We start from the raw sequence: 14,904 nt of genomic DNA, 5'->3' as shown, positions 1-14,904 counted from the left end.
TTCAGGTTTTTTCGTCAAGTCCTAGTTCTAGAGATTTGGCAAGATTATTGGTTGTACTCATTATTGATATAGTGAAAGATTGTTGTTGCTGTCAAATGGACATAGACACATATTACCGAACCACGTAAATTCTTAGTGTTATTTATCTTGGTTATTTGTTTTTCGATTTTTAGAGTTTATTCTTATTTTTCCCTTTCTTAAACGCGATATTCTCAACAATACATACACACCTCAATTTATGCAAATAAATATGCATTCAAGCATACATTTACCTACAATATATATATATAAGGTGACCAACATATGCGCATAATGAAGGGCCAAATCACCTTTACTCTGGAGTTCCACCTTTGTGCCTTGTGTACCGGAAGTACATATCGCAAGGACATATCGCAAGGCATAACAACTCTCTCAAGTAATGCACCAGTATGTTAAGTTTTGGAGAACTTCTACGAATCTTTGGAAGCCACAGCAATCCAGCACCTGGATCAACATATGTTGGCGCAACATGAGCTTGAACATGTTCCAACATAACATAAAACTCCATGCGTTTCCATGTCATTTCAGGTTCACATTCTGGAATATTTGCATTCCCAGTACCAAGTGCTCGCTCGAGCATCTCAGAGCCAAACTGAAGGACTGAATGAAAAGACCTAGCCAAGACCCAGCAACAAGCAGAAATCTTCCCTGTTAAGCAAAAAGGTCGTCATCCTTACATTTTTTTTTATTTCTTGCATAGTTCAAACAATTGAAGAGTGCATAATGCATGAGCAAATATTTCTCTCATGGCCTAGACCTCCCCAAAATTTAATGTTTTTCCAATGAACTTTACGGACAACAATTTCTGATATGTAATGACATACTGAAAATGACAAGATACAAACAATCTGACTTGTAACATTTTCTTATTAAATTTAATAGAGAGCAAGATCTTTCTATCTAAAACACTATTTGATAAATATAGACGGTAATAAGAATACCAAAACTAAGCGACGAAAATTCTAAACAACTCACATTTGCATCTTCTGAGTGAAGATTAAATGGGGGCTCAATAACATTCACCATGAAATGACAAGTCCCGTCCTCCTCAGAATCATTTGTCTCTATTCTTTGCTACAATCATGGGAAACAAATGCCACTTAGTAAAAATTTTGGTCTATAAAACAAGTTAATGTCCATGACATTCATCACAATAAAGTTCACAATATTTATTTAAAAAGTCCTGTTTCCTTTTGTTTCTTTCCCTATAAAAAAAAACAAAAAGAAAAGCCCAGGAAATCCAAAAGTACACTTCTAAATACAAGTTTAACACATTCGCATATTGGACATAAAAAATAAGTAATTCAGATTTCACAGGGTGGAAAATTTACCAACTACAGCAGATGACGAGTTCCCAACTGCAACAGATGGAGAGTTACCAGATGTCGCAGATGATGAGTTCCCAACTGCAACAGATGATGAGTTGTCGGTGGCTGATGATGAGATATCTAATTTAAGGGGATGTGCTGGAGATGAAAGTGAACCAGAGGTCTCTGCATGCTCGACGGAAGAGGAAGTAACACCATGGCTAGTAGTAGAGGGTTTAGAGTTACCATCTTGTTGCATTTCACCACCAGTATGTGCCTGGTTCTCCTCGTGTAATTTCCTTTGTGCATACTGCCTAGAAGGAGAAGGTTTGGGTGGCTGAAATGCTTTGGATAAACCACCAACAAAAGACCAAACAGCATCTCTATTCTCAATAGTCCACAGAAGCTTGAGCCCATAAACAAATATACGCTGACAATTGTCAGCTATTACCACATTGTATCCATCATCATCACTATGATCGGACCGTGTATGCTCATCACTCTCACTCCCATTTTCAAACTCAGACCTCACATATGTCATCTCAAGATTCTTTCTTCTAGCCTCTTGCCAAGCTAATAACCTCGCTGGGTCAGCTTTTGGCGCCTGTCTTCTTATTGTGAAATAATCAGATGACAATAGAAATCCATCATCACGATGCTTCTCTGTGCAACTACTCACATAGTTACTTTTCTCATTGGGACCTCTATCAGTAGATGTAGATTGTGAAATTTTTATTGTCATTTGAACCACTTTTGCAACAGTAGTACTTTCTTTTTTATTTAAAAATGCCTTGGACATATAAAGGTCAAAACCCTGGTAAACAAGATTAAGAGGCTCACGCTTGCTTTCAAAAGTATACTTTTGCTTACCACGACTATAACACATATCACATTTGAGCTTAGTCATATTAAATGTCAGTCCTTTAGCTGGATCATCATCATCTAGCGGCATATGTTTTAAACATGTAGGTGCAGCATCAATGCGGAGCAGAAATTGTGTCATTAATCTATCCAATGACAAGTTACCAGATCTAGGAACTCTTGGAACTCCAAAACAAGGCCAACGAGCAAAAGACCGCAATTTGTGAGGAGGGAGATAATTCATGTTCCAAAACTTTATAAACCATGCTAGATCATGAGCGCCAAAATTTATTGTAGGTGAAAGAACGGAAACATTGTCATCTTTATGAGGAGGACCATAAACAGTTCCATCTACATCACCATTACCTGCCCTGGTAGAAAAAGGGCTTTGCTTTTCAAGTGGAGAGGGCCTAAGAGAAAAGGTCCAGCGAAGGGATAGAGAGGTGGATCTGTATGGATCAAAAACCTTATCACGAGGTCTACCTTCAGCTTCATGGGATTTCCAGATTCACATTCCCAACCTAATTTAACTTCAACTGTAAAGGCTGGAGCCTCTAGCAATGGTGTTGAACAACAAAAATATACAACAAAAAAAATAATAATCCATACAAATTGGGTCAAATTACAAGGCAAAACAAAAATGTGATCCAACCCAAAAAAAAAGAGGATGGGCTTTACATACAAATTACCATCCATAAGTAAATAAAATAAAAAATAAATCTGAAAGTCTTCCTACAAAAGGGGGAGGAAACTGTGCAAAGCCGATTTTTTTGCAAGGCATAAAAAAACTGCATAGTTAGTGGGAGAAGTTAAGGGAAAGTGACAGGAGGTTAGAACCTCCATCCTCCCCCACGTAACAAATTCTAGAGCTTTCTTGGGTCACCTATAAATAGGCATCACCTGCAGCAAGTAAGGACAGACAGAAAAAAAGAAGGGGAAACTCTGCAGAAAAATAGAGAAACTTTGAGAGAATACCAAAAGCAACGAAGTGCTACCAGAAAAGAGAAGGAATTCAATCTTTCGTGCTTTCGAAGTCAAGAACCAAAGAAGAATCATCACCAGGTATAAAAACAAAGCCCTGTTAAATTTATTTTCTCTCTTGATTTTTGTTATGTTATACATATATACAAGAAACAGAGAAGGACACGAAGGAAGAAACAACGCAAAAAAATGGCAGCCGAAGGCCACCAGGCAATTGTCCAGGACATTCCCCTTTTGCTCGGCAATGGTCCACAACACAAAAAATGAGAAGGACAAATCATGTTTTCTCTAATCCTTCTTCTAGCCATATTTTGGCTTTTGTCTCTTCGCTTGGATGGAGGTGGAAGCTTTAAACGACGCAACTCCCCACTAACTGCAGCAAAAGGAATCTCCAAGAATCCCATGAATTTCTTCGGGGTGGCTTAGACCACCCCGTGAAGTTTTAACCGAGTCCAAATGGTCTGTAACCCCTCACCAGACTGACAAGTGCAACTTCAAAATCTCAAGCTCAGTTTCTATAAAGAAAGACAGTAAGAAAGCAACATAGACTGATATACGACTCAAGGGGTAAGAAATTGTGCTGTTTGGTGCTACTCACGGGTACAAGACATGGAGATATGCCCGTGAAGAGGAGGAAGAAGAAAAAGTTGTTTGTTTTTTTTTAACATATGGAGACATACAGGTGGAAGTCATATTTGGATAAAGGAGACAAGGGAACAAAGACAAATGACCATATAAGTACATGTATATGTTGAAAAATAAACAAAGGAAAAGAAATCAGAAATTTTGATGATGACAAAAGAAAAGTCCTCAACACAACTTTTGACAAAGACAAATAAAAGGAGGAAGGAGACGTGAAGAAGTTTTCAAGGTCAAAGTTTCGAAGTTTTCAAGGTCAAAGTTTTCAGGGCCGAAGGGGTAGAGGAAGACCTAGGAAAACTTTGGAAGAGACCCTAAGAAAAGACTTAGAGTACTTGGATCTAACGGAGGACATGACACAGGACAGAACACAATGGCGTTCTAAGATTCATATAGCCGATCCCACTCAGTGACTTGGATTTTCCAAGTCTCCAACCGAGAAGTTTTCCTCACTCGGGCAATTAAGGGAACACTACCTCAACCTATATGCTCCACTCACAAAGCTTCAACATACAAGCTTCAACAAAAGAAAATTCAAAGAACTTAGCGAAGAAGGCTTTGGTGTATTTAACACAATACGTTGAAATGAAGGAAAGCTTATTTATTGATATCCCCGATAAGTTACAAATATGTACATATACTTGAGTCAAAATAAACAAACAAGAGGGAGCCTTCACAAAGGTTGCTTAGGAGAAGTCTCAGCAGTCGGTAGAGCCCCAGAAAGAGAAGGCACCGGAGGGGGATCATTCGGAGCCTCAGTACTGGACAAAACCCTAGAAGGAGGAGGCATCAGAGGTTGATCATTTGGAGCTTCATTACGCGGTACAGCCCCAGAAGACGAAGGCAATAAATGCCTTTGGAACAAACCCACAAATCTCTGATGATCAAGTAAAACCTGACCATCAGATTCCTTCATCTGGTCAAGCTTCCTCTTCATGTTTGTAGCATAGTCATGTGCGAGCCGGTGCAACTGTTTATTCTCATGCTTGAGCCCTCTAATCTCCTGTTTGAGACTCATCACTTCAGCCGCCAATGATTCAACTTGGCGGGTTCGAGTAAATAGGCGCTGGGCCATATTAGACACAGAACCTGCACACTGAACACTGAGAGCCAGAGAATCCTTAACAGCCAACTCATCAGACCGTTTGGAAAGTAGTCTGTTATCTTTGGGAGTGAGAAGGTTCCTGGCCACTACCGCAGCGGTCATATCATTCTTCATCACGGAATCCCCAACGGTAAGAGGACCAGTAGGGGAGACGAAGGATGGGCGCCATATATTGTCTGGAGAAGGCGGGGCTGCCTCTTCAACAAGGTTCAAGTCAAAACGACGGTCGGAGGGGCCAGACATTTTCAAAGGTGTTGAAGAGAGAAGAGGTCGGACAAATCAAGATCTTAGAACTGCAAGAATGGAGCTTCTACTGGTGGATATTCAAGTGTGCTTTGGAACTTAATGTCAGCCCCTATAAAAATCTGCACTCGACGAAGCTTCAGAAATCGAAGAGGCGCCTGCTCAGAAATCGAAGAGGCGTTTGCTTTCTCAAAAGCTGGGCTGCTCAGAGACCACGAGGGTCGATCTCAGAAATCGAAGAGGCGTTTGCTTTCTCAAAAGCTGGGCTGCTCAAAGACCACGAAGGCCGACCTCAGAAATCGAAGAGGCTTGCTTTCTCAAAAGCTGGGCTGCTCAGAGACCACGAGGGCCGATCTCAGAAATCGAAGAGGCACCTACTTTTGCAGCCTTGTCAGCACCTGTCACACGCACACTCAGCTTTGCGGAAATTATGGGCATTCTGTCGAAGATTTCTGGCGAAGTAGAAAGCACATGAATCGTACTGTTCAATCACCCACTTCCCACAGGCAACAGTAGCTCATGGGTACCACAGATAACTTTGCCAAAGTTCTCTGACAAAGTTGAGACACGTGAAGCTTGCAGCTCCCACTACATCGCTCTGACCAAGAAGGGTAAAAGAATTGCAAAGAAACAACACTAACAAAGTTTAGACACATAAATTTTGAAGGTCTAGCTACCATATTATTACACACAAGGGTAAAGGAACAGTACCACTGCTGGATAATTGGAAAGTCCCGGTGTGTCAACCTCTGTGCTTCGTGGCAAGGTAGACTAGCAAACATGCCCAACCTTTACTCACATTCGAGAAAACACTCCCAACAAGATTGCTTGCTCCAAAATCGAAGAGGCACCGCCTTCCGAATCTCGAGAGCCAGACTCCCAACATGATTACTTTCTCAAAAATCGAAGAGAGGGTAAAGGAACAGTACCACTGCTGGATAATTGGAAAGTCCCTGTGTGTCAACCTTTGTGCTTCGTGGCAAGGTAGACTAGCAAACATGCCCAACCTTTACTCACATTCGAGAAAACACTCCCAACAAGATTGCTTGCTCCAAAATCGAAGAGGCACAGCCCTCCGAATCTCGAGAGCCAAACTCCCAACATGATTACTTTCTCAAAAATCGAAGAGAGGGTAAAGGAACAGTACCACTGCTGGATAATTGGAAAGTCCCTGTGTGTCAACCTCTGTGCTTCGTAGCAAGGTAGACTAGCAAACATGCCCAACCTTTACTCACATTCGAGAAAACACTCCCAACAAGATTGCTTGCTCCAAAATCGAAGAGGCACCGCCCTCCGAATCTCGAGAGCCAGACTCCCAACATGATTACTTTCTAAAAAATCGAAGAGACACCGCTCTCCGAATCTCGAGAGCCAGACCCCCAGCAGGATTGCTTTCTCAAAAATCAAAGAGGCATCGTTCTCCGATTCTCGAGAGCCAGATCCCCGACAGGATTGCTTGTTCGAAAACCGAAGAGGCACCACTTTCCCAACTTCAAGAGCTGGATCTCCTTGGATAAAGCTTGTCTGTAATCTTCACACGCAACATCAGCTTTCCAGATACCACAGACCACTTTTTCAAAGTGCTCTGACAGAGTTAAAACATGTGAAGCTGGCAGCTCCCATTACCGTGCTATGACCAAGCAGGGTAAAGGAATAGCATTATTACTTGATGTTAGGGAGACTCCTATATATGTTGACCTCCATCCCTAACGGATAGGCAGACCTGCAAAAATGCTCAACCCTTTCTCTTATCTGAGAGGGCACTCCCAACGAAGCCTTTCGAAATATTCAGCTTTCTTTCCCCCCGATAATACCTCTATAAACAAGCTATACTAGAGCAAGAATATCTCATATCATCAGGGTTAAAAGCAAGAGTATCCCATATCATGCTTTTTCCCTGTCTTTTCCTTTGGCCTTGTTCTTACCTGCAAGACAAGGAGAAAGAGAGCAATCAGTCAGCACTTGGAATCAAGCTTCCAGCCAGGACCTGACTGCCTGGAACCCCTTACCTGATTACTTACCTGGCATTGCTCTCGAGTACTCATCTTCAACATCTTATGCTTCCAGGGAAGATACCGCATCTGCCTGAGGAACAGATAGGGCAAGTGAGAAGGATACAAGGAAGCATGTGGAGACAAGCGTAACAGCACACGTGCCGATACATCCACTACTCTGTCAAAAGCAAAAGTATCCCATATCAGCAGGGTCGAACGTACTCTAGATTTGATGAACTTGTTTTGACCCTCAAATTCTTCAGTCGGCTTTATACTCTGGAGGAAACCAGAAAACCCTCCAGCCCAGTTCAAGAATAAACCTGTGGAAAGTTACTTCTTCAAAAGCAAAAGTATCTCATATCATCTCTTCTCATTTTTCTTCTCTTTATCCTTCATGCTGCCTGCAAGATAGGGAGAATGTGAACAATCAGCCGGAGCTCTGATTGCTTACCTTGTCTGTCACCTCTTTCAGCAGATCCCCTAGCTCGGCGACTTGGGGGACTCCTACTACATGGTTTGTATCGCGCTTGACCAAGCATGAAACTACAAGTAAGCTTCAAGTGAAATTGATACATTACCTTGTGCATCTCCACCAGTTACAGATACCACCCCTGGATGGAAGAAGAGTACTTCCAGAGAAGATGCCACATCTACCTATGAGACAGATAAGGCAAGTCAAGACGATACCACACTCCGGTACTTAGAAGTTTCGTGGCTACGAGATCATTCTCCCACAATATTTCCTAATGTCATTTGTACTAAATCATTCACTTGTACTCACTAAAGGAGAGCTTGAACCTATGTACTTGTGTAAACCCTTCACAATTAATGAGAACTCCTCTATTCCGTGGACGTAGCCAATCTAGGTGAACCACGTACATCTTGTGTTTGCTTTCCTATCTCTATCCATTTATATACTTATCCACACTAATGACCGGAGCAATCTAGCGAAGATCACAAAAAGTGACCGTTTTCGCTACCTAGGATCTATCTTGCAAGAGAACGGAGAATTAGATGGAGATCTCAATCATAGAATACAAGCTGGATGGATGAAGTGTAAGAGTGCATCCGGCGTGTTGTGTGACCGTCGTAGGCCACTGAAGCTCAAGGGAAAATTTTATAGGACGGCAATAAGGCCAGCGATGTTGTATGGCACAGAATGTTGGGCGGTGAAGCATCAACACGTACACAAAATGGGTGTAGTGGAGATGAGGATGCTTCGTGGGATGTATGGGCACACGAGAAAGGATAAGATTGGGAATGAGGATATCCGAGGTAAAGTAGGAGTAGCCAAAATTGAAGGAAATATGAGAGAAAATCGGTTCCGGTGGTTTGGACATGTGCAAAGAAGGCCTACTGACGCTCCGGTTCGAAAATGTGACTACGGGACAGAGGTTCAGGGCCGAAGGGGTAGAGGAAGACCTAGGAAAACTTTGGAAGAGACCCTAAGAAAAGACTTGAGTACTTGGATCTAACGGAGGACATGACACAAAACCGAGCGCAATGGCGTTCTAGGATTCATATAGCCGACCCCACTTAGTGGGAAAAGGCTTTGTTGTTGTTGTTGTTTGTTGTTGTTTCCTCTACCCCTTAGTGGTAAAAACAAGGCCAAAGGAAAAGACAGGGAAAAAGCATGATATGGGATACTCTTGCTTTTAACCCTGATGATATGAGATATTCTTGCTCTAGTATAGCTTGTTTGCAGAGGTATTATCGGGGGGAAAGAAAGCTGAATATTTCGAAAGGCTTCGTTGGGAGTGCCCTATCAGATATGAGGAAGGGTTGAGCATTTTTGCAGGTCTGCCTGTCCGTTGGGGATGGAGGTCGACATATATAGGAGTCTCCCTAACAACAAGTAGTAATGCTATTCCTTTACCCTACTTGGTCATAGCACGGTAGTGGGAGCTGCCAGCTTCACATGTTTTAACTCTGTCAGAGCACTTTGAAAAAGTGGTCTGTGGTATCTACCACGAAGCACAGAGGTTGGGCATGTTTGCTAGTCTACCTTGCCACGAAGCACAGAGGTTGACACACAGGGACTTTCCAATTATCCAGCAGTGGTACTGCTCCTTTACCCTTGTGGGTAATAATATGGTAGCTAGACCTTCAAAATTTATGGGTCTAAACTTTGTTAGTGCTGTTTCTTTGCTATTCTTTTACCTTTCTTGGTCAGAGCGATGTAGTGGGAGCTGCAAGCTTTACGTGCTCAATTTTGGCAGAGAACTTTGGCAAAGTTATCTGTGGTACCCATGAGCTACTGTTGCATGTGGGAAGTGGGTGATTGAACAGTAAGATTCATGTGTTTTCTACTTCCTCAGAAGTCTTCGACAGAATGCCCATAATTTCCGCAAAGCTGAGTGTGCGTGTGACAGGTGCTGACAAGGCTGGAAAAGTAGGTGCCTCTTTGATTTCTGAGATCGGCCCTCGTGGTCTCTGAGGAGCCCATCTTTTGAGAAAGCGAGCGCCTCTTCGATTTCTGGGATCGGCCTTCGTGGTCTTTGAGCAGCCTAACTTTTGAGAAAGCAAACGCCTCTCCGATTTCTGAGATCAACCCTCGTGGTCTCTAAGCAGCCCAGCTTTTGAGAAAGCAAACGCCTCTTCGATTTCTGAGCAGGCGCCTCTTCGATTTCTGAAGCTCCGTCGAGTGCAGATTTTTATAGGGGCTGACATTAAGTTCCAAAGCACACTTGAATCTCCACCAGTAGAAGCTCCATTCTTGCACTTCTAAGATCTTGATTTGTCCAACCTTTTCTCTCTTCAACACCTTTGAAAATGTCTGGCCCCTCCGACCGTCGTTTTGACTTGAACCTTGTTGAAGAGGCAACCCCGCCTTCTCCAGACAACATATGGCGCCCATCCTTCGTCTCCCCTACTGGTCCTCTTACCGTTGGGGATTCTGTGATGAAGAATGATATGACTGCTGCGGTGGTGGCCAGGAACCTTCTCACTCCCAAAGATAACAGACTACTTTCCAAACGGTCTGATGAGTTAGCTGTTAAGGATTCGCTGGCTCTCAGTGTTCAGTGTGCAGGTTCTATGTCTAATATGGCCCAACGCCTATTTGCTCGAACCTGCCAAGTTGAATCATTGGCGGCTGAGGTGATGAGTCTCAAACAGGAGATTAGAGGGCTCAAGCATGAGAATAAACAGTTGCACCGGCTCGCACATGACTATGCTACAAACATGAAGAAGAAGCTTGACCAGATGAAGGAAACTGATGGTCAGGTTTTACTTGATCATCAGAGATTTGTGGGTTTGTTCCAAAGGCATTTATTGCCTTCGTCTTCTGGGGCTGTACCGCGTAATGAAGCTCCAAATGATCAACCTCTAATGCCTCCTCCTTCTAGGGTTCTGTCCAGTACTGAGGCTCCGAATGATCCCCCTCCGGTGCCTTCTCTTTCTGGGGCTCTACCGACTGCTGAGACTTCTCCTAAGCAACCCTTGTGAAGGCTCCCTCTTGTTTGTTTATTTTGACTCATGTATATGTACATATTTGTAGCTTGTTGGGGATATCAATAAATAAGTTTTCCTTCATTTCAACGTATTGTGTTAAATACACCAAAACCTTCTTCGCTAAATTCTTTGAATTTTCTTTTGTTGAAGCTTGTATGTTGAAGCTTTCTGAGTGGAGCATGTAGGTTGGGGTAGTGTTCCCTTAATTTCCCGAGTGAGGAAAACTTCTCGGTTGGAAACTTGGAAAATCCAAGTCACTGAGTGGGATCGGCTATATGAATCTTAGAACGCCATTGTGCTCGGTCCTGTGTCATGTCCTTCGTTAGATCCAAGTACTCTAAGTCTTTTCTTAGAGTCTCTTCCCAAGTTTTCCTAGGTCTTCCTCTACCCCTTCGGCCCTGAACCTCTGTCCCATAGTCGCATCTTCTAATCGGAGCGTCAGTAGGCCTTCGTTGCACATGTCCAAACCACCGTAACCGATTTTCTCTCATCTTGCCTTCAATTTCGGCTACTCCTACTTTACCCCAGATATCCTCATTCTTAATCTTATCCTTTCTCGTGTGCCCACACATCCAACGAAGCATCCTCATCTCCGCTACACCCATTTTGTGTATGTGTTGATGCTTCACCGCCCAACATTCTGTGCCATACAGCATCGCTGGCCTTATTGCCGTCCTATAAAATTTTCCTTTGAGCTTCAGTGGCATACGGCGGTCACACAACACACCGGATGCACTCTTCCACTTCATCCATCCAGCTTGTATTCTATGGTTGAGATCTCCATCTAATTCTCCGTTCTTTTGCAAGATAGATCCTAGGTAACGAAAACGGTCGCTCTTTGGTATTTCTTGATCTCCGATCCTCACCCCTAACTCGTTTTGGCCTCCATTTGCACTGAACTTGCACTCCATATATTCTGTCTTTGATCGGCTTAGGCGAAGACCTTTAGATTCCAACACTTCTCTCCAAAGGTTAAGCTTTGCATTTACCCCTTCCTGAGTTTCATCTATCAACACTATATCGTCTGCGAAAAGCATACACCAAGGAATATCATCTTGAATATGTCCTGTTAACTCATCCATTACCAACACAAAAAGGTAAGGACTTAAGGATGAGCCTTGATGTAATCCTACAGTTATGGGAAAGCTTTCGGTTTGTCCTTCATGAGTTCTTACGGCAGTCTTTGCTCCTTCATACATATCCTTTATAGCTTGGATATATGCTACTCGTACTCCTTTCTTCTCTAAAATCCTCCAAAAAATGTCTCTTGGGACCCTATCATACGCTTTTTCCAAATCTATAAAGACCATGTGTAAATCCTTTTTCCCATCTCTATATCTTTCCATCAATCTTCGTAAGAGATAGATTGCCTCCATGGTTGAGCGCCCTGGCATGAACCTGAATTGGTTGTCCGAAACCCGTGTCTCTTGCCTCAATCTATGCTCAATGACTCTCTCCCAGAGCTTCATTGTATGACTCATTAGCTTAATACCCCTATAGTTCATGCAATTTTGTACGTCGCCCTTATTCTTGTAGATAGGCACCAAAGTGCTCATTCGCCACTCATTTGGCATCTTCTTCGTTTTCAAAATCCTATTGAAAAGGTCAGTGAGCCATGTTATACCTGTCTCTCCCAAAACCTTCCACACTTCGATTGGTATATCGTCTGGGCCTACTGCTTTTCTATGCTTCATCTTCTTCAAAGCTACAACCACTTCTTCCTTCCGGATTCTACGATAAAAAGAGTAGTTTCTACACTCTTCTGAGTTACTCAACTCCCCTAAAGAAGCACTCCTTTCATGTCCTTCATTGAAAAGATTATGAAAATAACATTTCCATCTGTCTTTAACCGCGTTCTCTGTAGCAAGAACCTTTCCATCCGCATCCTTGATGCACCTCACTTGGTTTAGGTCCTTTGTCTTCTTTTCCCTTGCTCTAGCTAATTTATAGATATCCAACTCTCCTTCTTTGGTATCTAGTCGCTTATACATATCGTCATAAACTGCTAACTTAGCTTCTCTCACAGTTTTCTTCGCTTCTTGCTTCGCTTTTCTATACCTTTCACCATTTTCATCGGTCCTATCCTTGTATAAGGCTTTACAACATTCATTCTTAGCCTTCAGCTTTGTTTGTACCTCCTCATTCCACCATCAAGATTCCTTTTGGTGTGGGGCAAAACCTTTGGACTCTCCTAATACCTCTTTTGCTACTTTTCGAATACAACTAGCCATGGAATCCCACATTTGGCTAGCTTCCCTCTCTCTATCCCACACACACTGGGTGATTACTTTCTCTTTGAAAATGGCTTGTTTTTCTTCTTTTAGATTCCACCATCTAGTCCTTGGGCACTTCCAAGTCTTGTTCTTTTGTCTCACTCTTTTGATATGTACATCCATCACCAACAAGCGATGTTGATTAGCCACGCTCTCTCCTGGTATAACTTTGCAATCCTTACAAGTTATACGATCCCCTTTCCTCATTAGGAGAAAATCTATTTGTGTTTTTGACGACCCACTCTTGTAGGTGATCACATGTTCTTCTCTCTTCTTAAAGAAGGTGTTGGCTAAGAAAAGATCATATGCCATTGCAAAATCCAAGATAGCTTCCCCATCCTCGTTTCTCTCCCCAAAACCATGGCCACCATGGAAACCTCCATAGTTGCCTGTCTCCCTGCCCACGTGTCCATTTAAATCTCCTCCTATAAATAACTTCTCCGTCTGAGCAATTCCTTGCACTAAGTCTCCATGGCCACCATGGCAGATATTATGAATACGTTACTACAAATTTCAAAGTACAAACTCTCACCTTTGGAGCCATAAATCAACAATTGTCTTCAACTAACTCGGGCCTGCAAAATGGTTTTGTCCAAACAACCAATCGAAGAGATGTCGTTGCCCGGGACGCCTGCACGAAAGAATTGACAAGTTCATCACAGTTAGAACTTTATTTCACTCCAAATACATAAGCAGATCCGGAATATGAAGAAAAAATGAAAATGGGTAACCTGTTTAAAGGAATCACCTGCAAAGTGGTAAGCTTTTGATCCACAAAGAGAAGAACAAACAAAAATGGCAAAGAACAAGGCAAAGAACAAGGCAGCAGAAAAGGTGAAAGCTTTTGTGACCTGTAAACGGGTTTGCAATATGAGGGGGAAATAATGGTAAAATTGAAGGAATTTGAATAAAAAATCTGAGCTCCAACAAACCTTACCCATTCTCACTTTGAAATCCACGAATACCCAATCCAAATAGAAGTTTGAAATGTAACGAAATCCACGGAACCCAAGTATATCAGGAGTGCCTGCCGTTTCGGGACGGAGACCACTGAGTCTGGGAGCTGAGGAAAGGAGGGATCTCTAAAGCATTTCACGGGGTATGAATGAAGTCCACCTCACGTGAGGGTTTTCTCACATGGAGAAGAGAGGAAAGTTGCCGCAATTGGAAGCCAAAACCATCTGAGCTTGGAAGCTTTAAACCACATAAAAAGAAAGAAAAAAAATATAAAAGTAAAGTTTGCTGTCATCAAGACCCTTGGAAGTCCCATTTTATGACTCACGTAGGAATTGACAAAGCAAGGAAAAGTGGTTCACATGGGAATTGGTAATGAATGGGAATAAACTGACAAAGGTACCAGAAAAGCAAAAGAAAAATGGGCAACCTAACAACAAACAAAGAAAAAGAAAAAAAAAAGTAGTGAAAAGCACCATCAAGTTATGTGAATGTGATGTGGCTTTCAAACATTAGTCATGATTATGAGTAGCTATTTTTTTTTCTACTTGCTGCAAATTAGACGAGAATACTATGCATTTGGAACTCGAAGAGAAGAAAAAGAATAGCTTTCTCATATTATTCATGTGGGCAGTATCACTTTGGCAAACATGTGTGCCAAATAAGAGTTCATTACTGCATCTCGGAGGCACCAATTTCAAACGATTAAAACAAAAAGAAATATTGGAGACAACTTTAAATATAACGAACTACGCCGGTTTGATTCCGTTAAGGATACGTAGGCAGTCTCATATCAAATTTTAGACGCAACCGTGAAGCTGAAACGAATCCCTGGTTTATATAAACTAAATTCATTCCTGCTATTTTGATCAAGTAAGTCTACAAGGAGTAAGAGAGATCTTCAAAACACGAATTATTAGACTTTCAATTAATACATGTTGCTCATGCAATAAAGCCGAAGAAAAGTGGCCAATAGCACAAAGCCGAAGAAAAGTCTCAGATGGCATGAAGCTGTATCAAGTGTCAAATGGCACAAAGCTGCAACAAGTCTCAAA

The 14,904-nt window shown here is 42.2% G+C and overlaps 1 protein-coding gene and 1 long non-coding RNA gene across 2 annotated transcripts; both read right to left on the bottom strand.

The window, feature by feature from the left end:
• Nucleotides 1-1,013: 1,013 nt before the first annotated feature.
• On the bottom strand, nt 1,014-2,691 carry LOC139197917 (protein SABRE-like). Its single transcript, XM_070825942.1, has 2 exons — nt 1,371-2,691; nt 1,014-1,113 (listed from the first exon to the last, which is right to left on the bottom strand). The coding sequence occupies exons 1-2, from the start codon at nt 2,449-2,451 to the stop codon at nt 1,094-1,096; spliced, it is 1,101 nt and encodes a 366-aa protein (XP_070682043.1). The 5' UTR covers nt 2,452-2,691; the 3' UTR covers nt 1,014-1,093.
• Nucleotides 2,692-2,773: 82 nt separating this feature from the next.
• On the bottom strand, nt 2,774-14,168 carry LOC103429731 (uncharacterized). Its single transcript, XR_011583319.1, has 4 exons — nt 13,833-14,168; nt 13,644-13,746; nt 13,418-13,526; nt 2,774-2,958 (listed from the first exon to the last, which is right to left on the bottom strand). It is a non-coding gene; the product is annotated as an uncharacterized lncRNA (long non-coding RNA).
• Between the last annotated feature and the right edge of the window lie 736 nt (nt 14,169-14,904).

Source organism: Malus domestica, chromosome 08, assembly GCF_042453785.1.
Source record: "Malus domestica chromosome 08, GDT2T_hap1".
Taxonomy (NCBI): Eukaryota; Viridiplantae; Streptophyta; class Magnoliopsida; order Rosales; family Rosaceae; genus Malus; species Malus domestica.
The sequence above is the reverse complement of the archived record's forward strand: the minus strand, read 5'-3'. Positions and strand labels throughout refer to the sequence as shown.

Excerpts from the sequence above, each read along its gene's own strand:
- LOC139197917 (XM_070825942.1), bottom strand. The coding sequence starts at position 2,451 with ATGAATTATCTCCCTCCTCACAAATTGCGGTCTTTTGCTCGTTGGCCT. Across the intron at positions 1,114-1,370 it reads CTCGTCATCTGCTGTAGTTG|CAAAGAATAGAGACAAATGA; the intron begins GTAAATTTTCCA and ends CCATGATTGTAG.